The 26,843-nt window shown below is 43.8% G+C and overlaps 1 protein-coding gene and 1 long non-coding RNA gene across 2 annotated transcripts; one reads left to right on the top strand and one right to left on the bottom strand.

The window, feature by feature from the left end:
- The first annotated feature begins 5,616 nt into the window (after positions 1–5,616).
- On the top strand, positions 5,617–8,290 carry LOC129592783 (uncharacterized). The gene is made up of 2 exons (XM_055488904.1): positions 5,617–6,546; positions 6,637–8,290. The coding sequence occupies exon 1, from the start codon at positions 5,830–5,832 to the stop codon at positions 6,493–6,495; it is 666 nt and encodes a 221-aa protein (XP_055344879.1). The 5' UTR covers positions 5,617–5,829; the 3' UTR covers positions 6,496–6,546; positions 6,637–8,290.
- A 2,137-nt stretch (positions 8,291–10,427) lies between these two features.
- On the bottom strand, positions 10,428–11,293 carry LOC129592784 (uncharacterized). Its single transcript, XR_008691010.1, has 3 exons — positions 11,110–11,293; positions 10,914–11,033; positions 10,428–10,710 (listed from the first exon to the last, which is right to left on the bottom strand). It is a non-coding gene; the product is annotated as an uncharacterized LOC129592784 (long non-coding RNA).
- Positions 11,294–26,843: the final 15,550 nt, after the last annotated feature.

Below are 26,843 nucleotides of genomic sequence, written 5' to 3'. Positions count from 1 at the left end.
GCGGAGCCACGAAGAGCGGAAAAAGAGCAAGGTCACCAACGATAAGCCCAAAAGAAACCGACAAGAAAGGGCAGCGAACGAAGAAAGCCACGTCAGGTAAAGCAACACCAGCTGAGCCGGCAAAGCCACAAGGCCCAGTCCCAGTGGGTAGAAAGAGCGCGCCACCCACACCAGCTGGAACAGAAGGTCAGATTCGATTCCCGAAGTGTAGAAGTTTCACGGCCAAGTACACTGGGGAAGATCATAAAGAACGAAAGGTCACTGCACGAATAGTCGATAAGAAAACGAACAAAGAGATCGACTCGTATAATCCCCTCGCGGATAGGTCAGTTAAGGATGCCATTGGGAAAGAGTCAAAAACGGTAGTCAATGAGGCGCTACAGTTTATTCCCCCAGAAGAACGTCATAACCCAAGAGTTATCGTTCAGATGATGAAGCACGTGGTATCTAAAGTTGCAACCGAAGAAGATGCATGGATCCGTATCAAAGTGGGCACAGATGATGACCACTTGGCATATACATACACAACGGACGGCAAACTGTTGATCAAAGAGAGAACTCGCTCAAAACCGACGGCGGATCCAGATCCGAAGAAACGATCGTCAGATGATTATGAGTCGGTCCCGAGATATACAGAAGCGACAAGCAGAAAGGTCACCCTCAGACTCTTCGCTGACAATGGAGAAGCTGTGGAAACCATAACTGCGGTGATAGTTGACCCAATAACAGGAGACCCGATTCCATATGCCCCATGGGATGTATCAGAAGAGAGCGCCCGAAATGCGAATCAGGCAGCTATTGACCAGTTATGGGATCTGATACCTGAAAGCGACCGAAAAGATGCCGTGGTTCAAGCAAGCACACTCATCAGCATGATGCGGCATCGAGCGGAGATCGATGGAGCACATTTCCGACTCACAAGACGAATGGAAGATGGAACGTACAAACCGGTATTTTACGACGCTAAGAAGAACCCTTTGTGGGAGGTCGCCTCACAGGGATCTCCGAAAGAGACAAGACACTTGGAAATTCATCCCCCGGCACAAGAAGGCGGAGCCGGAGAGACGGAAGAGGCGCAGGGCACGTCGGCAAATATAACTAAAACAGGAGGGGCCAGACGTTCGCTACAAAGAGTACTTGAGATTGCCCAAGGAAGTCATGAGCACCTTCAGTGTGATGAACCAAACTGTGCCCATTGTAATCCACCTGGTGACGACGAACCAGAGTCGGAAGACGAGGACCCACCTGAGGAAGAAGGCTCAGACGAAGAAACGGCCGACAAGCATAAAAAGCCCTTAAAAGTCAAGCCCTCAAAAGTCAAACCGAGAAAAGCGCCCAGATTGGAAGAGGCCATGAACCGTGACAAGGTTAAGAAAGGCGATTTTCTCAAGAAACGACGGGAGGAAGAAGATAAGAAGAAACGACAGGAGGAAGAAGATAAGAAGAAGAAGAGCGGTGACGAAAGCGATAGCACAAGCACCGGGAAGAAGAAAAGAGATGAACCAGCGTCGCATGATGTTGAGATATTGGACGAGTCAGTTGGCGAAGTTGGGGAAAGGTCATCAACACCTACGACTTCAAAGAAAGTTATCAATTCGGCTACGTCAGAACCGTTAAAACCCAAAGGAAAAGTCATAGCAGTGAAACAAGTTGTCCCCATTGTCATTTCCGCATCCACGCCAAAAGAGCGCAAGGACAAACAGATTCGTGAAAAAGCGAAACGGGAGACGTCGCGTGAATCGGAGGCATCGGAAGTGAGCCTTCCAAGCACTTCGACGGTCAGTGCAAGGTCACATACCGATTCGAAAACAACACGGTCAAGGACTACTGAGCCAAGAAGCTTAGCGGAAGCTCTGGATAAAGGGAAAAAAGCAAAGAGCGAACCCGTTAAGACCAAAGGAAAGGGCAAGACAGTCACGAAAATCGATGCATTAGCGACGGTTAATTACACTGAACCAGATGGAGAGAGTGAACTGGACTTCACCTCGGATGAAGAATTTGATGGTCCAGATGATGATAATTTGAACACGGTCGATGAAATAATCAAAGCGTACAACGGAGCTGAAAAGAATTTCACACGAATAAGAACAGCATCGGTGACATCCAAATTTAAAGCAGGCCTGAAGACGTATTTGAAGAAACAACATCGTAGCTTCACTAAACAAAAGTTCGACGTCGTATTGGAATTCGCGCGGAACGCAGGAAAACTTATACAGAAGCACCCGAGTTTTTCGTATGGGGCCAAGTTGTTCAGACCAGCCAGTTCGGATAAAGCGCTGACAACTCCGAATGAAGCGGTCCCAATGCGAGTAGAAAGGGCAATCGCGGGAATGACAAGCCCATTAGGGTCAACGAGTCACCGGATTAGCCAATACATCAACGCAGTTTGGAACGATGGGAACGGGATGATAAAGGAGATCGACACGGCAACCGAACGCGTACTGCCAAAGTTGATTAAACAGAACGTCCTTGCCACGACAAACGCACATAAAGGACACCCGATCCGATACACGAGAGTTGGTCTAATACCACCGGAAAGACAGATCCACTGTAATATGTCCGACAGTCAGGATATGGAAAAGGTCACAGTTTCATCGAAGACAAAAGGCCCAATGGATTCGGAATCGGAAAGCGACGACGACGCTACTATAACGGCTCCTTCTGGACTTACGACAGAAAAAGACGAACAGTCGAAAGGTCCGAAGACATCTGAAACTACCGCAGAAGTTCAACCGAAAGGTCATGAGGCTTCAGACAAACGGGAGAAAGAAAAGGTCATGCTCCCGATGGATAAGGCAGCGGCAGAAGCTGAAGCGGATTCGGCGCGACAGGTGTTTCATAAATCACTGTTCATACCATTAAAGGAGGTCTTTGAGAAGGAACGATCCAAGTCGGTCGGCGATCTAAAAGGTCAAGAGACTTTGCCGCAAGAGGAGAAGAAGATAGCCGAACCAAAATCAGCGGGGTCATCATCAGGATCATTGGCAAAGCTGAGAATCGACGAAACAGCGACAGCCGACCCAACGGATTCGGCATCCTCCCAGAAAAGTAGCGGCACACCGGCAAAGGAGGCTACAGATTACACGTTAGGGCCGGCATTGGACGTGAATAATCGTACATGGAACGAAGTCCAGGCTGCGCTCCAGATTATTCGGGAAAAAGAAATGCTTGGTACAGACCTGAAAAGACAAGTGGCAATAAATACGAACGGAAGGTCGTCACTTAACATGACTGAACGAGCTCTGAAACGAGCATATAAAGAAGGAAAGCTGGGATGTAAATACAATAAGGATAACAAAGTCGTTTACTACCTCCCGAAACAGGGTCAGGAACGAACGCCCAGATTGAAAATGGAACTGGAGGCCTGGAAGATAGCCATCACAGACGTGGCTTTGGACGCCATTGGCGGTACCAATGGGGCGTCATGGAATGACCTTTCGAACTTCATGGCCGTCAATTACGAATTGGGAGATTTGAATATTGAAAGCGATAAAGAGTGGATTAAGAATGCCGTTGAAGCCTTGATCGCGGACGAAGTGCTTCATATTAATCCAGATGGCCGAATTGATTTCAAGCCGTATAAACCATCGACGAAAGAATCCGAGTGAACTAATCGAGTGTAATATGCAGCGAGTAATGAACCCTGCATATTACAGAAAAGCATAAACAGTTTAAAACGAAAGAGAAAAGTGTTACGAAAGGTCAACTGAAAGCAGTACTAGGACTAATAGAAAAGGTCACAGTAGTCAGAAAGTGCTGATAACGTGAGAAAGGTCACCACGTTACAGGAACAAATAGGCAGACATCGATCAGTTTACGGGCTATAATCCAAAGTGTCCGGACTGCTTAAGGAATAACAAAAAGGTCGATAAGAAATTCCCTTGCTACACTTGTATTCACAAGCTGGAAGACCCACATACCGTCACGCTTGTTGGGATCATGGAAGCCAAACGTGGGAACTTGGACGTTTTTCGAAATCTCATAAGCGCAAGAAATTACGGCAGCATCCCAGTAGAAGAGCGAATGCTATTCGAAGATCGTTATCGAGAAGCGATCCGGAAACAACGAACCTGGTTGGGATGACACCTTGGAACCGTTGAAATGTCCACAAACAGACGCGTATCGAAAGAAGTTTGAAGAAGATCAAGAGAAGATGCGTGTTCAGCAAATGGAGGATGAAATCAGAGCGAAAATTAATGCGGAAAATAAAAGAGCAAGTGAACAGGCCGCACGGGAAGCATTGCCCAGTACGTCGGGTTTAGCTGCACCCACGGGCATGGCCAGCCTTAATGAAGACGAAATGCAACTTGTACGACAGTCGCTCATCATACAAATCGAAACGTTAACGAAAGATCCAGCTGCTATGTCAGACGAGATATTCAAAATGCTGCTGCGGGAGAAGAAACGACTGCAAGACGGGTTCGCGCCGGCACCATACATAAAGAAGGAAGTCGAAAGACGTATGGATGATCTGCGTAAATCTCGCCGAACCGAAAGCGATGTGCTGCAAGCACTCAGAAGTTTTAAACGGGACGAAGGTTTCATTCGACCTCGATCGCCTCCGCATAGAGAAAGGTCACGCGGACATTCACGTGAACATGAACGGATTTCTGAAAGACGGAGCGAAAGGTCACGTGAACACTCTCGCGAAAGAACACGTGACTACCACAGTGAAAGGTCACGCGAACACTCTCGCGACCGAGATTACCGTGGCGGAAGAGGATGGGTGCGCCATGGAAATGAAGTAACAGAAACGGGTGTTCAGAGGAAAATCGACACGGCAAAGATCTTGGCAACCACAAGAGGACGTGAAGAGAAACGGCGTGCGGAGACATTCCGTACAGAACCCGAGAAGCAAGGACATCAGGTGCCGATGGGAGTTGCATTCCGGAATCGCAATGTCAGAATGTAAACACCTGAAAGGTCATGGGACAAAAGACGCGAACACACGCGGAATCGGACACCCGACCCACAAGATAAAAGATGGCAACAGAGAGCTGCATTTTACGCGACCTGTGACTCGGGCGCAAGTAAAAGGTCATCAAGCACCGAACGGGAAGATTCACCTCCAAAGTATCAGCGGGTGGAGTCAATGGTTCACGTCGTGGATCCAATTGTGAGCGTCGTACAAGAAGACAATGCGATGGAAGGGACCAGCTCGATTGCGGAAGCTCCTCAAGAGAATGTAACTCATCGACGGAACATAATTCTGGATACTGACCTCCAACCGGCTACACCGGTGAGTAATGAACCGTCGCAGCCTGAGTCAGGAGAGAGACGTGAACTGGAAGGTCAACGAGAACCGGATAATCATCGCCAGGCTGATCAGCGACAGAACTCCAGATTTGACAGCCGACGTCCTGAAAGTATTGATATGGAATACAACACGACTGATATCGATGAGCAAACGGTCGAAATTTGTCGATACTTTGGTATTGAATCGGATTCGGTCGAAGCTAACAAAATTGGCACAATTCTGCGACAGCTGAGTCAATTCTTACTTGATTCGGGTTACGCGAAAGAAATTAAAGAGGGAGTGGAACAAGGAATTTTTCGTCGATTATTCATCCACCGCGATTCGGCACGGGATTGTTATCTCCCTATTAGGCGGAATGGGTTACACAGTTTGGTCGATTTGAGCCTACTGGATGTGCCACTGGATACAACGGACCCAATTGGGATGACCCAATTTTACTATCGCGACTATCCGGAACGACAAGAATACGTGGCCCAGTTCGTTTTACGATATGTGAATCCAGCTTTCAAGTTGTTAGCTGCGAGAGCATCGATCGGATTACAGGTGGATCCGAAGGACTATGCCGCAAAAGGATGGGGCAAAAGGTCTTCGCTGCGAGATTGGCACATTACAAGACACAGAATCAATTGGTGTCTAATACTATGAAGGACGACATTCCACCGTTCTTCCGAGCTCATGTCGCTAAATTGGGACAACCCATGGAACATATCAGCATAGCGCACACAGCTCGAAAGGCGCTGAAAAAGTGTAAGACACGAATGGAAAAGGGCAACTTGATACAGCGCCATGCCTCCCAAGTCGAAGAAAGGGTCAACAAAATCAAAGATTCCCTGGGAAGTGACTACGTCGAACCAGTGGACGGAATTGAAACGTACATCGATGAATTCCTAGTTAAGAAAAGCGACCGACGTCCGGAACGTGCTCCCAATCAGATGGGACGACGCGGTATACGGAACCAGCAGCTTAGGGAGAATCTCGCTGATGTGCAACGTCGCCTAGCTAACGACCCCGATAACCGAAGACTGCGACTAGAAGAAAATGACGCACGCCATCGACTTGAGGCGGTTAAGCGAAGTCGCCAAGGTAAAGGTCGTGGCCAACGCGAAGTCGACCCGACAAAGGTCATGGAAGTCGACTCGACGGAACCAGTTGACCGAACTTCCGATCGAAACCAACCGGAAAGCGCTAAGAAACGCCCGCCAAGAGATGGCGAGGGCGATTCAAATGAAATGGAATAGCGCTGATCGTTAGGATCACACTATTGAAAGGACGTCTACGGCAATTTGTCGGTACGTCACAAAAATGAAAAACGGTGTTGTATAAAGGGCGTGACATTCGACATGTTAACATTAACTGTATTTGTGTATTGTTGTTTGCAGCGTTTATAGCACAGAATTGCCTAAAAGAAATCATGTGGAATATCTATTGGGGTTGAAATTGATTCGGTCTATAAAGCCGGCCCCAAGGGAGTTGCTACGGCAGTTAGCCGGCCCTCCTCTCTAAGCGACTCAGTGTTATAAATGCACAAGAGAAACTACGGTAATCAAGCCGGATCTCTTGAATACGAAACGGGACCACAAGCGGCGAAAAAGAGAAAGACAACAGGTGGAATATTGATGAGGTTAACTTAATGCGGCAATCAGCCGGCTTCATTAGAGTTGTTACGGTAAACTGCGCCGGCACTCTTTTCAGGCGACTCAGTGTCAGAATTAAAACGAGAAAAACTACGGTAACCAAGCCGGGTTTCTCGTAGTAATGTTAGCCACAAGCGGCGAACAAGAGTAAAAGATTAAATGTGGAAATTTCATGGGGTAAACTCAATGCGGTAATTGGCCGGCCCCATCAGAGATGCTACGGTAAACTTGCCGGCACTCTGGCCGCTCGAGGCATACTGAAGTTGGATGTGCGACGGAAAAGGTCAAACTGCAAATTTTACCAGGGAGGCAAGCAAAGAAGTGCTTGAAAGCCGCAGAAAATCGGCTAAGTCCCTCCATGACCTTTAACGGAACTTTGAAGAGAAGCTGGATGACCTTTGGGATTATCAATTGCCCAACAAAGTCACCGGTAATGGAATCAAAGTCGCATGACCTTTGGGACCATTAACCCAAAATGAGTCGCACATCTCAACGGATCATCTCAACAAAGGATGACCTTTACCAGGGAGGAAGCGAACTACGCTTGTCTACATGACGTCTCTCCATGACCTTTATGGATCTCATTTTGAAGTCGTACAATTGATACGCACCATATTCCAAAGATGAAGCAGTATTCCTAAGTCGTACTTGATACGCACCCGATTCTCAAAGCGGATTGTGATGAAAGTCGCATTACGGATGCGCGAAGTTGCTCAACGGAGCGGAATGGGCCAAAGTGCGGAAAACGGTGGACAGGACCTGTGACCTTTACGAGTCAGAAATGGAGGATCCTAGTCTACATTTTGATTAATACTTTTGTTGATCTGTTTAACTGTTGATCTGTTTTCTGATAGTATTTTTATAATTGGATCTCTTTATTCACATCGTATTAAATGGAATTGTGCCTTATGGAATTGATGTGATATGATAAATGGATTAAGAGAATTTGATGTTTTTGAGCGCACACAGACACCGGCGACCGTCGTCTTCTCGTGGATCCGGGAGTGTGTCCAGCCTCACAGGAGCTCGGCATCCCCCCAGAGGCATGTGAGACCGGGATCACTAGCGTTCACGTCAGTGGCGCTACGCCTGTGGCGCTACGCCTTTGGATTACGTGTCTGTGTTGTGTCTCTTGTGATTGGCTTGCGTTCTGATAGTGGGCGCGGCATAGCACGTGCTGCACAGCGTTGCACGCTGTTGAATTGGCTCTACGTTTTACGATCGAGCTGCGCCGATCACTTGTTGATTTTCTGTTCTCCAGACTTTCAATATTAAAAAGTCAGCAGTTTACGGTGCGACGTTTTGTGATTTCGCAATAGTTCGCAATCCAGATCGTATTGCTCACTTCCACGGGATAGATTCCGTTTCTGTCTCCGTCTGTGGATCTATTCTGGATCTACCATTAGAGCAGTTAAATGGCCCCAGATTCCAAAACTCCATAAAAAATTCTCAAATAATGGCGGTGTTTTACCATTGGTGGCACCACGAAAAACTCGCGTGTAGCCAATAGTCACAGCGCGAGAGTGCTCTCGCGCTGTGACTACTGTCTACATCCGAGAACGTGAATGAAAATAAAAGCTTGAAAATAAAAGCACTTCTAAGCTGAGAACCATTATTGTATTTATTACTGCGATTGTATCGATCACTTTAAAAAAATCTGTGGCTATGCTTTTCTACCGCACAATAATAAGTTTATTTAGCACTTCTAAGTCCAGGACCAAATCTAGCCGATGAAGTTTGTTCGGCAACGTGTAGAGATAACTCAAAATAAGTACGTAAATATTCTAGCACTTTTAGAACACACTACAGGTACATCAGATAATTCTAAAAGTTAGTGCATTTCTTAAACCGGCCTCAGAGGTGTCCGTAGCCGAAAAGCTGTTTGCCTCCAATACGAATAGAATTTTAAAAGACATATTAAGATAAGGCGGCTTACCACTTGGGCAAGTCTTTTACCGCAAAATCTACGAACATGCCCACAGGCTGACACAACTCTTGTGCTCGAGAATTCTACTTACCCGAATTTCCTTGCTGGTGCGCAGTTCCCTGCGAGTGTTCAAGAACGCTGCTATCAGATAATGTATTTGTATGTAATGGTTCATTACGGACTGAAAACACCAACTGACCGAGGTCTATATTCAATAGCGATGCTTACCGCCGCCAAGGGAAAGCGGATATTTTCGAGACTATTAAAATTATTACATTTTTTAGATAATGGCTGTTACTATTATATGCTAATTGAATACGATAGCTTGATGCGAGCGTTACGTAAATGTTCCACGATACAATTGAGCAACAGCAATGCACAGCACGATAACAGCAACAGTGGAATTTGTTGTTCGGTAGTAATGCGTAACAGACGAGCGCCCACTGCGCACTGTTGCGTAGTAACAATAGTGTATTGTAACGACTTTCGAAATTTCCGCGTACTACCAGGAACACGCTTATGTGCAATAATAATATTCGTAGTTTAAAAACTTAATCAAATTCGATTAACCAAACTTGGAAGGCGTCCTCCCATTTCGATCACCGATATCGACTTAGGCACTAATGTCGCTACAATTATGTGCAATGTCAGAGCGATCTGCTGCAATGGGCAGGTACGATGTGCCGGTGCGTACGTATGCACAGGCACGCACAGTACAGTGCTTACACCGGTATCCTGCCACTTCGGCCACCATAATATATTTGAGCCGAGGCGAGCTGAAATCAGGGGATTACATACTAGTTACCGTAATTATCGAATTTGTGGCTCCCCCCGCAATAAGAGCCCCCCCTGAAATAAGCCCCCCTCCCCGATCCTGTTTGAAAAATAGTGCCACCCCCCGAAATTACGCCCCAGGGGCCGCTATTAAATGTCAAGCGCTGCAAAATGATAAGTACACCGCAAATTTCTTCCTAACAAATATTTTAATTTGATGGGTAAGCAGTAAACGGACATCAACATAATGCGGTGTTTGTTGAGAAACAGCTGCTTAGGTAAGAATATGCTCCAAAATGTGTGTTCGTAAGGTCGTGTAGTTGGATATACCGGTAACTGTTGCGTTCAGTTTCACTAGAACAGAATGCGCAGTTGTTTGAAATATAATGCCCCCTTCCAAAATATACCGTTTGAAAAATAATGCCACCCCCCGAAATTACGCCCCCTCCCCGAAATAAGCCCCCCTCCGCCATAACCTTCGAACTATTTGCACCCCAGGGCCACAAATTCGATAATTACGGCAATACATAACACGAGACAGGCGCGTCATTTCATTATATAATATTCAACAGACGCCTTTAGGTACTCCATTGGCAGATCCGGCCGCTGCCTTCTCCCTGCACACACTGCGCTGAACAGCGAGCAATGTGAGGCCAAACATCCGTATACCTCACTCTGTGGGGCAACTTGTGCGGGCGGCTACAGTATTTGAAATTAACGATCAATCGATCATATAAATGAGCTATCGCAAGCTAAATGAGCTATCGCAAAAAATTAAAAATCGAAAAACACCATTACTATTTCTAGTGCAGAAAACAACTTGCAAATTGTTAGGTAAGCTTTTTCATTGGGTTTTAATTTGTAGCACGACGTACGCTGCTTGATTACTAAAGCTGATAAATAATTGTAAGCCAATTGGCAACTGGCACAACTAATTAAATTACCGTACCCAGGTGCTAAATAATGCAGTCGCAATGTCTACACTCCATGCAGTAGCCAAAGAAATTAGACTGTATTTACTTTTATTCTGATATCATTGGAGGGACCATAAATGTTGTAAAAAACCGTCTTTTGTGGTTATCCTTGTCTGCACTGGCCTTGATAAGCAACTCCTACCCCTGAAAGATGTACAAAAAGATTGTAAAAATTTTCTCCAGGAAAAGCTACAACCGAGACAGACAGGAAAACGTAAGCAAATTATTTCTACCGCTGACTTTATTGCCATAATAATTATGTGTAGGAATTAAGGCACTGGGGATTTGTTGAATGCTATAGCGGAGTAGAAAATGCGCAAAATTTTTGTATTTGCTTGCATTTGTACCTTGACACTGGGCTTGGCAAGAGTTTGAATATGTGACACCGTTTGTTCCGCACACCGGTTTGTAGATTGCCGGGCAAATACAGCCTCCACTGATCCCGCCTCCTTGAGCATGGCTGGCGGCTGTGGGTTGTCAAAAGAAAGTTATGAAGTAAATATTGCACAAATATCAGACAAATGTTTTGCACATTGTAAGTACCTGCGAACGCGAGCACCAACAGAACTGAAAACATCAACATCTTCATTTTAACACTAAAGCACTGTTACTAGGTAGTTGTTCGACTTGTTCCGCACAAAGCGAGAAGAAATTTAAAAAAAACTACTGGATGAATTACACTTCGACGAATCGAAAGCGAGAATATTTTACTGAGGCTCGTGCACTTTATGCGCCTTTCCTTAAATACGAGTATATTGCATTTAGCACGTGGCTGATGGGATGTAAAGTACCGCGACTGCCTTTTGTTATTATTTGCCGGATGTTTTACGGAAATATCGTATTTGCATTATCAAGCTAACAATAGCTTATCGGTTTGTTTATTTGCATAGTACACTGCGGTCTCGACAGAGCTTACCTTGTTCCGCTTACTTACTATCAATCTTGTTCCGCTTTAAATGCGAGCGCAAGTTTAACAAACTGGTGGTAATAAGCCGCAAACAAGTTACAAACTTAGCTGACTGGGTACTGTACAGTAATTTCTGGCTTGTTTTACTTACGCACTGTTTAGCGCTCGTGTTGCAGGCTTCGCACAAACAATACTTCTTAACCAAGCATATGTCGAAACTGATTTTGATACGATTACCAGGAAATGTTGCCGGACTGTAGCTTCTCGACGAATAAATGTATTAACGATTTATAAATTCTGCACTTCTACGTGATACATAAAGATCTCTGTTTCACATGTTACCAACAATGTTTCCCAATCTTCATGTCTTATAAAGCATTTCTGAAAAGCGTTCTGTTTCCGGCAGTTCCTCCTGCAACCTGCATCTTGGGAGCAGAGAGGATGCCGAACACGGAAAACCTTCGAAAATTGTAAACAAAAGCGTTATGTTCTAAATCTGAATATAATTATAAGACTTGTATTACAATAGCGCCAAACGTCTGATTGACTAAGTAAGCGGGCCGATTATACTTTTATGATTTTTATCCTCATTGAAAATGATATTTACAAGGAAGCTTCGCTGAATGTCTCGTGAGAAAAAACGAGACGCAACGTCAGATTTTTCGCCTTATGTACTTACTCTTACTGCTGTTTGTTGACGGAGTCCGCACTCCGCAGTAGTATTGTTAATGTGGGACTGTTCTGTCGGCTACCTTAGATTAACGGGGTGATGTGCGTGATGAGTGACGACCGATGGGCGATGGCTCCACATTCAACAGTACATACCTAACTTGAGCATAACTAGGTATTCAATGATAATATTACTTACTAGCAGTCAGCAAATCAGTTTCCTCACTGTTTTTGTGACGGGACAGGAATTGCTGAATAGTGTTTTTAACGGAAATAAAGTTCACCAACCCTTTCCTCATAGCTGACTTATTAAGAACACCGCAGGTGAAGGTTACCATTCGTTTCCTTCACCTGCGACGTTCTTTTATATTTACGGCTCTTGCTACTCCTGTCCAATGCTATTAATCCGACAAGGGAATAAGTTTAGGATAACGGAGATGTCCGCACGCAACAAGTTTCACACTGATCTGAGGTGGAATAGGAAAAAATCAGCGTAACGCACGTGTTCCCTCATGACCACATTCAAACCCAGATGATCAGCGAATCCAACAGGCCATGTTTAGTGGCTTGCTTGGAATGCGGGGCATAGAGACCAAAAATGCCGTACCAGGTATTTTAACACATGGGCGGAACTTGCCCTGAAGAGGCGATTGGTACTTATGTAATATGCCGTATGCGTAAATTAAGAGACTCACCACTGACACCGCATATTCTACAACCTGCCGAGATGGAAATTACTTTGAGCGATTTTACTTTGAGGTTACTTTTTACAGGTCAGGTTCGCTCTCGTTATTCTTCGCTCAAGGTTAATGGTTAATATCTACAATATTAAATAGTGAAATCATAAAATAGTAAAACCGTACAGTCGACTCCGTTTTAATTTCGCAAGCATCGTTCACCACACTTCTTAACAGCATGAATACCAACGTTTTCCCCCAAGATTACATGGAGGAAATCCTAATGAAACTTTTTTTAAAAACCCGAACCCTGCTGGATTTGATCGGCAGACCCCGCGATCCGGAGATCCGGGAGCATCTCATCGATTTGCTTAAAGGATTCCAAAGCATGGAAACAATGAGAGACAGAATCAGAAAAATTTTCAAAAGCTTGCGGAAGAAAACGCGGACCTCAAGTGGCAAGAGCAGGTGAGTGTACTTCGATAATGAATAATGCGCTCGACTGATCGCAAGGTTTATCTGTTGCATGTTTGCATTCGATGGCCTTTAACGAACGGTTTTGGTGGCAGTGAGCCATTGTGCATCCTATCGCAATGAGCGCAATTCCCATCGAATCTATCTACAAGACTCTCAAAAGTAAAAACTGGCAATGTGCAAAGTAAAGGTTGGCATTTTTGGATTGGTTAGTGCATTAATAAAACCAAAAGTGAAACTGTTTTGCAAATTGCAGCGCCCAGTAGAGCTCTAAATGTGCGTGCTTTGTCGGATCCTAAACACGTTGTGCCTGTTCCGTCCGCGGTCGTGGGACAAGCAAACGGAGCTCCCAATATCTGTACAGCTAATGGTACAGTAATAATTAAAAAATAGGTAACGTTACCCTTTGTACTCGCAAAGATTCATCTAATATCGGTTTCGGTTTCAGCTTGGCAGCCGTACAATGCACTGACTATCGATAAAGCGATGGTGGAAAAGCCCTCGGAAACCATGAAACTGTCCGTCTTTATGGTACGCTGTTAAACGATCATTTTTAGTACATTACCGGATCTCTTTGGTCGCTTCAACCTGAATCGTCAGCGCCCTGACCTCTTCCCGGTTTTCCTGAGATCTCGCTGGAAATGCTCGCAACAATTGTGAAAAAAACGAACAAAGATGAATACGCGTGCTGGTTTCCCCCACAAACTTTATCTCTTGGACACACCAGCCGAAAATATTTAAACCTTACTTAATCAATGGGTGCCAGTAGGAATAAAGCGGGAGAACTTTTATGCCTCCAAAGAAATGTTAATTATTGAAGTCCACAGGAAGCAGCAAAGTGCAGCATGTCATAAGATGCACCACAGGTTGAGATTAACAAAAATTAGACCAATTTTTGCATTTTGAATGTACTTAATTGCACCATTGATGGAGTCGTGTCTAATACCAAAGGACCTACAGAGTTGTTTAAGGACAAAAAGTCTGCGGAATTTCTTTCCTTTGGTATCACCGACCAGAGCGCAAAAATGAGAGAAGCATTGTTTCAGGACACCATTCCACAATTCGCATTATTTTTTTACGGAAGGAAATAAGTTGAGAATCACTAATCCGCGGTTTGTACGGAAGAATCCTAATTTTGCCGCTTCTGACTACGAAACTAATTTTGAAATTCATACCAGACAAAACACGGTAGTATGAACTTCAGAAAAACTTATTAGATTTTGTTCATTTATGAATTGCAAGCAGATGTTGTTCCTGTTGACATAAAACTGCCATGCTTTAAACGTACTGGCATGCTGGCATACCGGCACACTTTATACAGGCCATAATTATAAAGGCCATTACGTATTATAAAGGCAACAATCATAAAGTAGAGGGATCGCGTTGCGTGAGTACAGGCAGTGAATTAAGTACGTACAAAACAACCATACAGACTCTATAATTATTGACCTGCAAGAAAAGTTCCTTGTAAAACAGAATTCCCTAAGAATAGTCTTCCAGTACATATACCAAGATTCTGCTGTAGCATCCATAAATTCAAACGTGATCTTTCCAATACTTTCCAATACTTTTACGTGATCTTTCCAGATCCAAATGGTTTCGAATTAAAGAAAAACGAGTATAAGGTGGCTCACAGCATCTAAATATAAACAGAACAACGACCGATCGTTTCTACTTTTTATAAGCAATGTTTCTTTATTATGTATCGGGGACACAATTTATAATTTTAATAGACCGTGCTCAATACAAAACTTAAAAGCGTTTTCATCAGAATCATCAATGAGTTTCAAAAATTCCTTCAGTTTCAGGATCATGGTTTTAAATACGTACTACCATACTTGCTATGCCATTCAAAATTTACTGAAGAATGGTTGCAGAATACTGCAACTATTTTGCTGCTCATACAAATGATACAATTATCGGTGACTATTGCAACACGTAATATAATTATATAAAGGTCGTGCTGTATACGTGACACTCTCGCAATCTTCGCAAGCCCGCAGTCTCGCAGCTCCCCCCGAGAGCAGCTGTGCAATCCCTCAGCTTCGCAAGCGCAATACCGCAGCCTAGCAACGACGCAATCCCCCAACACCGGCACCGAGTCTGGCAGCATTCTCGCGCCGCTACAATTCTGAATTTTTATTTTATTCTAGTCCACTTCTGCACAAGTATCTCTCCATCTACAATGCGAGCAAGAAAGGAAGCTACGGGTTTAGGGTATGCGTTGTAGTGAAGACAGCGAAAACCGGTTTGTACAGCTAGTACGCGCACAGACAGCCACACTCATACGTGTGTAAGTGAATGCGAGATTTACCTCCACACACACATGTGCGCGATCGATCGATACAGCAAGGCAGCACTCCGCTTGCGCTTTTTGGCAGCACCGGAATGCGCTGTCTTCAGTCTATTTATAGTCACAACAGAGAGGCTGCATCGATCAACCAGCCTCAGCGGGCAGAAAAGGCTGTTCGCTGGCTTTTTAACATAGGCCGTAGCCTCCTCATTTAGTCAGATTGTATTACGCAGCTCCAATCCAATATCAGGCCCGAGATAGCAAGATCACTGCGAAACACTAAATATACGGGACAGACAAAAGGGCAAGTGAAAATAAGGGATACCCAACCACGTGTTGTGCAGCGCAGCCAGCTATCAAGGGTGGCGGTCCACGTACTGTACCGTAAAGGGGGCCGCACTCCTCCATGGACGAGTATGTTAACATCAAACGCTCATTTTTCGTAAACTTTTTAACAAAACTAATTTATCAGTGTACATTTATCGTTTACTTTGGAAATAAACTAATTGACCGATGTATCAAAAAATATTACAGACGCAAAAGAGCAATGGAAATTTGCCACATCTTGACCAAACAGCTTCAAACCGCTCGTTCCAGCGAGATATGTCAGACATACTGACATAATCATCCGCAGTGTCCTTTTAGGTACTCACAGTACGAATTCTTTTGGCGCTAGTAACTTCAAGAGAACGACATCGTTTTTTTGTAATTTTGTAATTTTTGTACTACTACAACAGCAGCGGCAGTTATTCTGCTCAAGACTGGTATCAGTTGGTCGAGAAGTTAAAATTGATGGATAAACGAACGCAGCTTTTTTTATCAAGTATACTAGCTCTCGAAGGTTGATTTAAACCAGTCAGTATAGATGAATTCGCCCGAAGTGCAGTCAAATGTAGTACAACTCGTGACTCGTGTACTATTTAGTCACAAGTTTTCATCATCATTTTATTATCTCATCGCTTGCTGTGTGTAGATCGTAACAGTTCACTTGGGGCCGTGCCGGTAGGACAAAAACGAAGACCTTCACCCCAAGCATGTCCACGGTAACAAGCAAGTCCAGCACTGGCATCTCCGACACTCCGCTGGCACCAGTCTCGGTACCACCCAGAACCCCGACGTAAGCACCGCCGTCGAACACTGTGCACCATGTTATCGACCCGGAAACATATTCCGACACCCCCTTGGCACCAACCCTGGCACCAGCCTCGGCATCGATGGTAGCACCACACTCGAACACCAGATAAGACCTTCTTTACCAAACAATTCTGGATTCGATGCCGTTTTCATGGTTTCTAAAATAGAATTGTGACGCAGCCATGATATTCTTAACATCCAGAATAGTTTTCTGCTATTGCCCTATGGGCGTGCTGGTACAAGATGATGATTGCGTACATTTTGCACGTCAAGAGTTCCAGCTTCTGTACCGGGCACTATAACCTGCTAAAAGTTCGCAGTCTGTTGAAGCGCCAAAAATCTTGCGCGCCGTATTTTCTGCGGAAAGACCGCTATGATTTCTATGAAAAATCTAGACCGCTGTAAAAGCTGTGATCTCTGGGTCCTGTTTTGATACACCAGTGCAGACAAAAATGACTTCAGAAATGGGTTGTTTGAATTATTTTAACCAGTGTATTGTTCAATATTTTAAAAATCCATTGCGCCGTGTTTCATTTGTCAACGAAGCGGGATTAGGTGTCTACAAGTACGGTACCACACGAACCGTTATACGCGTAGGACTCACATACTGTATATCGTGTCTGCATCAAAACGTTAGAGCATAGTGTACGTTGAACAAGGCAATACGTAACGTAGTCGACGTCCCGTATTTTGTGGTGTTAAACGTCACATTTACGAATAAACAGGAATTTGGCAACAAACTATTTCAGGCTCTCACAAGTTTGGGATTATTTACCGGTTGTGTCGGATGAAAATCAATGGAAGGCTTGTTCTAGGCAACAGACGATGTTGTCTTGTTATTCGGTTCAATTTTTTTTGCATCGTACGCGAATTTGCTTGGGTGGCCAGATAAAAACTCGATCCGTGTGGTTTACAGCAAAGGGTTTAGGGGTGAACGTTTTTATCAGTTCGATTATGGTTAGGCAGCCCCAAATATTACGTGCCGAAAACGTTGCCGTTACCGTAGTTATTTATATTTTTGATGTAAGTAACGAGTGGTTCAGATCAGTTGTTATTTAGTTGCGAAGGTAGTCTGGCCGTCGTGAGTAAAATCTGTTAAATTCTCCCAGTACACCCTCAAAACAAAAAAAAATTCAAAATAATACCGGTTTTTTACCAGTGGCGCCGCGAAAAACTCTCGTCCAAGATGCTCTCGCAAGTAGCCAATACTCATAGCGCGAGAGTGCACCCGCGCGTTGAAGGGAAGAAAAATAAAAGTTTTCGCGCAGATACAGTAACGGTATTCCAATCCCATGTAAAACTTTGAACCGCACAGTTCACCATAAGAACGCGAAAGAACGTCGTGAGACTTCTGTGACCTTTGGGGTGATCACGCAAACCTGAAGAAATTCAGCTTTGTCCTCGATGGCACCAGCACGGGTTAACAGTCCAACCTGTGCCCGTTATTTAAATAATAATGAGGGCTAATAATAATAAGGAGGTCCGCGAGCAGGAGTAATGGTTGCGATTTATATTATACGTTGCGGCAAGAATAACTCGTCATTGTAAACAACCGGCAATTCATTTCGCTACGCCGAGAACCATTGTATAATTTGTACTTATTATTGCGATTGCATCGATCACTTTAAATTATCTGTGGCTTTACTTTTCTACCGCACACTAAATTTATTTAGCATTCCTAAGTCCAGGAGCTAATCTACTCTAGCAAATGAAGTTTATTCGTTAACGTGTAGAAATAACTCAAAATAAGTACGTAAATGTTCTAGCACTTTTTGAAGACATTACAAGTACATTACAAGCACATTAGAAAATTTTAAAAAGTTGTGCATTTATTAAACCTGCCACAAAGGTGTCCGTAGTCGAAAAGCTGTTTGCCTCCAATTTAGTTTTAACAGGCATACGAAGATAAGGCGGCTTGCCACTTGAGCAGGCCATTTACCTCAAAATCTAAGCAAGCATGCACACATGCTGACACAACTACCGGTGCTCAAGAATTCTACGTACCTGAATTTCCCCGCTGGTGCGAAGTTCCCTGCGAGTGTTCAAGAACGCTGCTCCCAGATAATATGTATATTTGTAAGCACAGTAATGGTTCATTACTAAAAACACCAGCAACTGACTGAGTTCAGCATTCAGTAGCGATTCGATAGGAAAGCGGATAATTTCCGAGATAATCACAGTTATAATATTTTTAGCTAAATGCATGGCTGTTGTGATTACTAGCTAACTGAATACGATAGCCCGACGCGAGCGTTACGTAACTGTTCCACAATGCACTTGCAGTTTAGATAACAGCAACAGTGGAATTTGTTGTTCGGTAGTAATGCATAGCAGGCGAGCGCTGACTGTTATTGTTGCGTAGTAACAATAGTACTAATACATTGAAGATTTCCACGTACAACTACAAGGAACGCGCTTACTTATGTGCAATAATATTATTAGTTTAACATTGAATTCGATTTAACAAACTTTGATGCGTGTCTATTCATTGTGTCCACCTATCATTTTGTCCACCATTCATTTTGTCCACCAATCATTTTGTCCACCTATCATTTTGTCCACCATTCATTTTGTCCACCATCCATTTTGTCGACCGTACACTTTGTTTACGATACAATTCGAAAAGTACCGTATTTCCATTTTTTCTGTGACAAAGCTAGTATGAATTTAATAAACTCGCATAGTAGTCCGATAAGTATTAAGTACGTACTATGAGAACGTTTACAGACATTCATATCTATGGTTTCATTTTATATGGCAGATATTACAATCTTTTATTGCAAAATTCTGCACACTTGCCGCAGCAATATTGAGTGAGGTAATTTGTACGTAATACTGCTGCTATACCTAGTTCTGCGCAGCTGTATGCGTTACAACTGATAAGCAAACAGTAAATAAGCGATACGGATGAGTTCGATTTATGCACATAATACAGCGCGCATCTACATGCTTCCATCTTACGCCCAGACCGTGTCTACTGCGTGTTTTATTTTAACTACCGTACTTAATATTAAATTAAAGGTCACTGCTATGCGCCAGGAAAATTCCTGGCGCATAGCACTTTTCGTTAAATTAATATTAAATCAAGTGGTAATATTGTATTTATAGTATATTGAATTAAGTATCGTAGACCAAATGAATGGTGGACAAAATGATTGGTGGACAAAATGATTGGTGAACAAAATGAATGGTGGACAGAATGAACGGTGGACAAAATGAATGGCGGACAAAATAATGGGACGCCCTTTGATGGGGTCTTCGCATTTTGAACGCCGATACGACTTAGGCACTAATTTCGTCACAATTACGATATTACCTGCAGTACATTTAGCGACCTATTGCAGTGGCCAGGACCAGGCAGTACGACGCGTATATCGTACGCACGTCGTACCTGCCTGGTCCTGGCCATACATATGGATGTAAGCATGCACAGTACTTGCATGGGTGCGCTGCCACTTCGGCCACCAGACATTTAAGCCACCGTACATGAACGACAAAGGTTTCCTAACTTATTATTCTTAACTTTCTTATGTTTTATTCAGGTTTTCGTGATTCGTTAAGAAAATAGTTTTTTCGTATGTTATTCGAATGTTTTCCCAATGTTTTCTAATGTTATATATTTTTTGTTTACTGTATACTTCGTTCGTTTTCTTGCGTTTTCTATGTAATAATTCATTTTCTATCTTTGTTTCCATCTTTCTAGTCGGTTTCTATGTTTAATTGCGTGCGGTGGGCCAGGTGCCTAAGGGTTCAGTGGGTGTCCCGCTGGTCAGCTGGTCTGAGTGTCAGGCGGCATGTGTGTTCTTATTTATTGTGCTTTTTATTTCCCATTTTTATCGTATGGTTTTCAAAAAAATTTTATTTGCGCAACCAACAACTTTCGTTGCAGCTTACAGAATACATGCAGCGCAGTAGCACACATTAATTGGCGGTTTTTGATTGTGTACTGTATTTCAATAGCGCGATAACAATATCCAAGATCTAGTTACGGTCATCTTTATTAGCACAAGCCAGTCACATTGTAAATCTTGTTAATAAAACAACGGTTAATAATAAAATTACGGTTAAACAAAATATTATAGACATTCTCAACGGTACTGATTACAGCAGCAGCATTACCAAGTTGAATTACTGGAGAGATACTCTGGCTCAAAAACTCCAGACTACGAATCTCGCCGGTTGGTAGCAAAATTCTCTTAACGAGCTCTTTAATAAATCTTTCGGCCGCTGTACCCCAACTTCCATACATTTTGAAGTCGACGGTCGTAAACTCATATCCTTAATTTTGACAGGAAGCTGTATTTTCTTGCTTTATCGGCTTCAGCCTGATCGGCTGGATCCCTCCGGCCTTCACACCGGTCTGGTCCAAATACGAACGGAAACAGTATCAACATAGGTTATATTCCACGCCTAACATACTCTTTTTTGCGTTTTTTTCGAGGTATTACAGTATTAGCCAAAAGATGCGTTGGCCCAAGTGCCATAAGTCCGTGCACAAGCAAATTGCAGTATCTGTTCATTTTGCATTAATGCAGAATCGTGTATAAAACCAATGTAAAAAGGCACAAACTCAAAAATGCATACATGCAGGCGTGATGCAGCCTAATGCAGACATGCCTAAATCGAGGAGGATGTAGAAACACCAAAGTCAGCGAACAGATCTGCTTTTGAGTCACCAGAATTTCCACTGAATATGAAAAGGCTGTGACTGGCTGTCTGAATTTCCTCAAAAAACAGTTTGTAAGACCCCACAACAGTCAGCGCCTAATCATAATACTTTGTAAATGGAAAAAATAATATTACATACATTCAACGTCATCTCCGCGCTAATTATTCTGTATTAAAATAATTTTGACCATTTATTCAAAACTAACTCGTATTTGGAAACGAACCCGTATTTCTTGTGACGTAAGGCGGCGGCGGGCGAGTTCTCGATGTACGTAATGGCGCTTCCAGTACTCGTATCTTATTTTTGTATCGGTTACATTTTCATTGCCATTTTGCATTTCCGCTTTGCTTTTCGTACAATTTTAAAATTAATATGAGTGAAAGTGGGATCTTTATTTAAGATACATGTATAAACCATGCTGTATCCTAATTTAAAATTATTTTAATATTGTATCAATTAAAATCATTTTTTTACTCATACCGGATTAAGCCTTTGGGTATGATGAAGCCAATTTCGGTAAAAAGCCTGACGCTTTCGGTGAAACGGTTGGCCTTTTAAGAAAATTGGTGATACTTTACTATTAAATAGTGAGGTCTAAAAAATTTCCTTGAAAAGCCTTTAATTCGGAAAATTTTTCCGGATCGGATCGAGATCACCATCTTGCCAACGTGAACCAAACACAGTTACTTGCACCCGCCGTTAGCGGCATCGCATTTTTTATTTTAAATGCCCTGCCAAGTTCGGAAATTGATGATTAATTTGTTTATTTGCATATCGCCCTGCCGTTTAAACAGCGCTTACCTCATCAGTCGTGTTCCGCTTTGAATTCGATCGCAATTTCTACATAGATTGTGGTCTGATCAAACAAACAAGTTAATAAAACTGATCACACTGAGTATTTCTTGAAAAGACGAACGTTTTTACTGTACGTCTTTTGATATGATTTCCTTAATCAAACAGTCATGTTTATCAGATATGTCCTTACAATTTCCATAAAATGTTGCCGGACTGAAGAAAGCTGTGTAACTATTAAACACCTATAGTTAAATAATTTACGATTCAGTAATAAAAACACAAAAACCAATAATTGTGATGTATAAAGTAATCTGCTTTATACTCTGTACGGTAATAAATATGTACGCGGTAAATGCATTTTCAAAGAACGTTCCGCTTCCGGCAGTTCCTCTTGCAACCAGAACCAATGGTAGCAGAAAGGATGCCGAATACGGAAAACTTCAGGAAGTGAAATTGCATACGATGGAATTTACAACCCAATATTTGTGCTACGTAGCAAAACAATCAAACGACATATGATAATGACATACGAGTTGTTACTACTGGAACTGGATAATAACGGACGAAGAATATTCACTTTTTGCGTTACAGGTTAGAATATTTTCAATTTATCATTTGCACTGCCACTGCAGTACACCAGAGAATTCATGCCAAGAAATCTCTGCAACCTTTTTAAGAATTACATGATGGTTGGACAACGGGCGAAGCTGGTAAACCATTCAACTTAAAATTCCGTTTCCAGTCGCGCTGCTTCTAGGCAGTAACGCGCAGTGAGGCGGGTGATAGCCAGACGCCAGTATATACGGTATTCCCGTGATACCGCCCAAGGCTGGAAGGGTATTTTTTCGCTAAATTCACATAATAGTGGTAATCAATGGCGCTTGATAAAATCATTACAAATCGGTGTGATAGCGTAGGCAGTGGAAACTAGAATAACCAGCCGCTGCTTTTGCATTAACATACTACCGGGATTCTGACATCCTCAACCTGTCAAGTTCGTTCATATCTACAGATGCGTCTCCTGTTCTTCGGTTTTAACGCTTCCCACGCTTCCGAGAAATGGTGCTCCCGCATACGCGTGGCATTTCGACGGGGAAGGCGGAGACCCACTGGCCACATGGCTGTCTTAGTCGACCGCCGGACGCACCACCAACAGGCACAACCGGGCGTTGTCGATTCTGGTTGAGAAGCTACCAGAAGCCACCACAGGCGAAATAGTTGCCGAGGATCGATCAACAGTTTATAATGTGCTTAATTCTCGCTCGCTGTTCTGTAATGCGACGCAATTGCTTTGGTATTCTCGGCTGCATAGACATTAATATCGGTTGGGCGTGTCAACATAGAATTCGCTTTTTCCTTGTGTAATTTTGTCTGCATTTACCTATGAAGCGCCATGAAAAGTAGCGGTTTTTAATGGTAGAGAAATAGAAAAGGTTGGCAGTTTTGGATCGGACACGAGATTTTTTCTTAGTTGTCATGATGCGTGGACAACATCGGCAATGAAACGACCGGCAAGTATACGCCCGCGATACTTATATCACAATTGGCGTGAAGGATGTAGTGAAGATTACATAATGTTTAAGGTAACGTGTAAGGTACCCACACAACCACGGGCGTAGCCAGAAAAAGGAACGACACAACTAAATCCGGACCAGCGGGTAAAACTGCCCGGAGGACAAGGAAGAACCTGTAGATGTCTTGTGGATGAAGCCTGAAAGTAAAGAGATGGTATCTCGGAAAATAAGAGACAAGGAGGAAGCTGATGGCGAGTTGGAGAGAAAAGCTCTCCTTCGGCCGGATGAATGAGCATCGAAACAAAGCCCACCGCTGATGGAACGCAGAGGTGAATGGCCGAAGGGCGTTGTCTAAACGGTACACACACAGACAAGTGTTTAGAAAGGTCAGTGTCTTTTCGGAAAAGGCAGCGATGGAGCCATCGACGACATCGCGCGGTTGACCATCCAGCAGTAATTCTGTAATTGAGAGTCAAGTGAGAAAGTGCATGAAACATAACACACGGTAGTTGGTGTTAATGCCGATACCATCGTTATAGAGTGTATGACTGGATGGGGGCGCTGCTGTAGTGTTGCAGTCGGGTAAATTCACAGATATATGGAATGATTTTACATACCAGTGTTTATATGCACTAAAAGCTGAACAACAAAAAGTACGCTGATGTCTGCGCTGTCCAGCCAAAGGTCAATGCCGACGCTGTCAGTGCAAGGCGATGCGGGATTGTAAAACCTGTTACTGGACTGGAAGTAAGTTTTTTTTTTAAAACGTAAGTGGCATAAGTGTCAACTACTTCCTGTAAAGCTGTTGTTCGGAGGAGCTTTCACATATTTTGCAGAATGCGACTCATTTGATGCAAATACGAATAAAGGAATTCGGTGAAATACTGGACGCGGCATAGGTACCAAGTGACAAGAGTCGACCTTTTGGATAGTACAGAGAATCAAGTTTTCTAGTGCCAATCAGAAGGCAGACGAGACAAGACGGTGGTGCACTCTGCGAGAACGTTCTACATTTTAATCATCGATATATGTATTATAAAGTGGCGTCCCCAAGAATGGGCATTCGGAAAGTAAGTTTCACTGCACAACTTAATTATATTAGGTTCGGTGCCCGGATTTTCCTGATTTAGCGCGGCTTTCCGGGGATATGCGGCATATGCCGTTGGTTGGTTTGACACGGGGATGCCATCCAAAAATGTGGATTTATCCGGCGAGAGAATCCCATTTTACAAAAACCCACCTGTGCATTTAAAGGAATGGCTTGTATAATTAATGGATGTGCTACAAAACGACGTCCCTGAAGACATCCGACCGTTCTTTTTCGGCGCCAACCTCATCCCGTTGGCCAAAAAAGATGGCGGCATCCGTCCCATTGCGGTTGGTGAAACTTTTCGGCGCTTGGTTTCAAAAGTTGTGAGTTATAGCTGCACTGAGCGGATGAAGGAATTGTGTAAGAACGTGCAGTTTGGTTTCGGGACGAAGGGCGGAGCTGAAGCAATTATCCACGGGGTCCGGGCCTATGGAAACCCCACACGCAGGACCGCGCGTAATTGTGAAACTCGACTTCAAAACGCGTTCAACCTTCTGAGACGGGATACACTGCTGCAAGCTGTTCGTCAACATTTCCCTGCGTATTATGGTTATTTCTGGCAATCCTACCGCTACAGCAGCCATTTGGTCTGTGGTGAAGAAACGCTGACGTCCGCCCGCGGAGTGCAACAGGGTGACCCGTCGGGTCCCTTTGGGTACAACCTAGCCACGCTACCGCTGTTCGATGATTTAGATTGCGAACTGCTTCTGGCCTTCCTTGACGACGTGACAATGGCTGGCACAGTAGAAAAGTAATGGCTGCCATAAAACGAATTGAAGAACGGGCCGCGAAAATGGGTTTAGAATTAAACTTCAGCAAGTGCGAATTCTTTCCCATCGTAACATGTGATGCAGATGACTCCATGATCCGTGCAACATTATTAAGCACTTGGCCAGATATGATTCAGCTCAGTCCCGACAACTTCACTTTGTTGGGAGCACCGATGACCTTCTCAGCGTGCGCGAGATTTTTAACTGGAAAAACGGAGGAACTAAAGAATTTTGTACAACGATTGAAGAAATTACCGGCACACTACAGTTTATTTCTCCTTAAAATTGCCTCAGCGTTCCTAAGGTTTTGTACGGACTGCGCAGTTCTCGTGGTTTTGAACACCTTGACTTGCTGAAAGAATACGATAGCTGTCTACGGGTGGGGTGGAGCAGTTGTTCAACGTGAAGATTTCCGAAGCGCAATGGACTCAGATATCTCTTCCAGTACGGCGTGGTGGTTTGGGGACACGACGCATTGAGACATTAGCTGTTTGTGCCTACTTGGCATCGGTGTACTCTGTGCTGCCTATGGTTTCCGAATTCTACCAGCCTTCTGAAGAGTGCCTGACAAAAACCGCTGTGGAATCTTGGATCCAACTGACGCAGGGCGAAATTCCCCCGGAATGTGTTCGGAAGTTTCAGTACGCCTGGGACACGCCAGTGATCGAACGGGACATATCCACGTTAATGTCGTCTATCGAAGGTAATGAGCGCGCCAGGGCGGTTTTGCTGTCAGCTTTAAACAGAGATTCGGGAGCCTGGCTGAATGCATTACCCGCACCTTGTTTGGGGACATTCCTGAGGGATGAAGATGTACGTATTGGTGTTGGTTTGCGATTTGGTTTACCAGTAGTGGTGGCGCACAACTGTAACGCATGTGGGAAACAAGTCGAAAACAACGGTCATCATGGACTATCCTGCAACAAAACGACTAAAGGACGATGGGCGAGACATAAAGAAATGAACAGCATCGCGAAAAACTGTTGTGAAAGCGCTGGTTTTCCTTGTGAGATCGAACCGAACGGCTTGTCATCAACCACCGCAAAAAGACCGGACGGGATGACACTGATACCAGTTAGACAAGGAAAACCGATCGTTTGGGATGTAACCAGCTGGTGTACGGTTGCTGACTCTCATGTCACTGGAAGCTCCAAGAAATGTGGCAGCGTAGCCCAGCTGGCTGAAACTGCGAAGCGTGGAAATTATTCGTTTTTGGAATACGGATATCTTTTCTACCCTCTAGTAATGGAAACCCTTGGAGTATTTGGTCCGGCTTTAAGTGAAT

Source organism: Paramacrobiotus metropolitanus, unplaced genomic scaffold (genome assembly GCF_019649055.1).
Source record: "Paramacrobiotus metropolitanus isolate TYO unplaced genomic scaffold, Prichtersi_v1.0 Parri_scaffold0000056, whole genome shotgun sequence".
NCBI lineage: Eukaryota > Metazoa > Tardigrada > Eutardigrada > Parachela > Macrobiotidae > Paramacrobiotus > Paramacrobiotus metropolitanus.
This window is presented reverse-complemented; position numbering and strand designations above follow the sequence as displayed.

Excerpts from the sequence above, each read along its gene's own strand:
- LOC129592783 (XM_055488904.1), top strand. The coding sequence starts at position 5,830 with ATGGGGCAAAAGGTCTTCGCTGCGAGATTGGCACATTACAAGACACAG.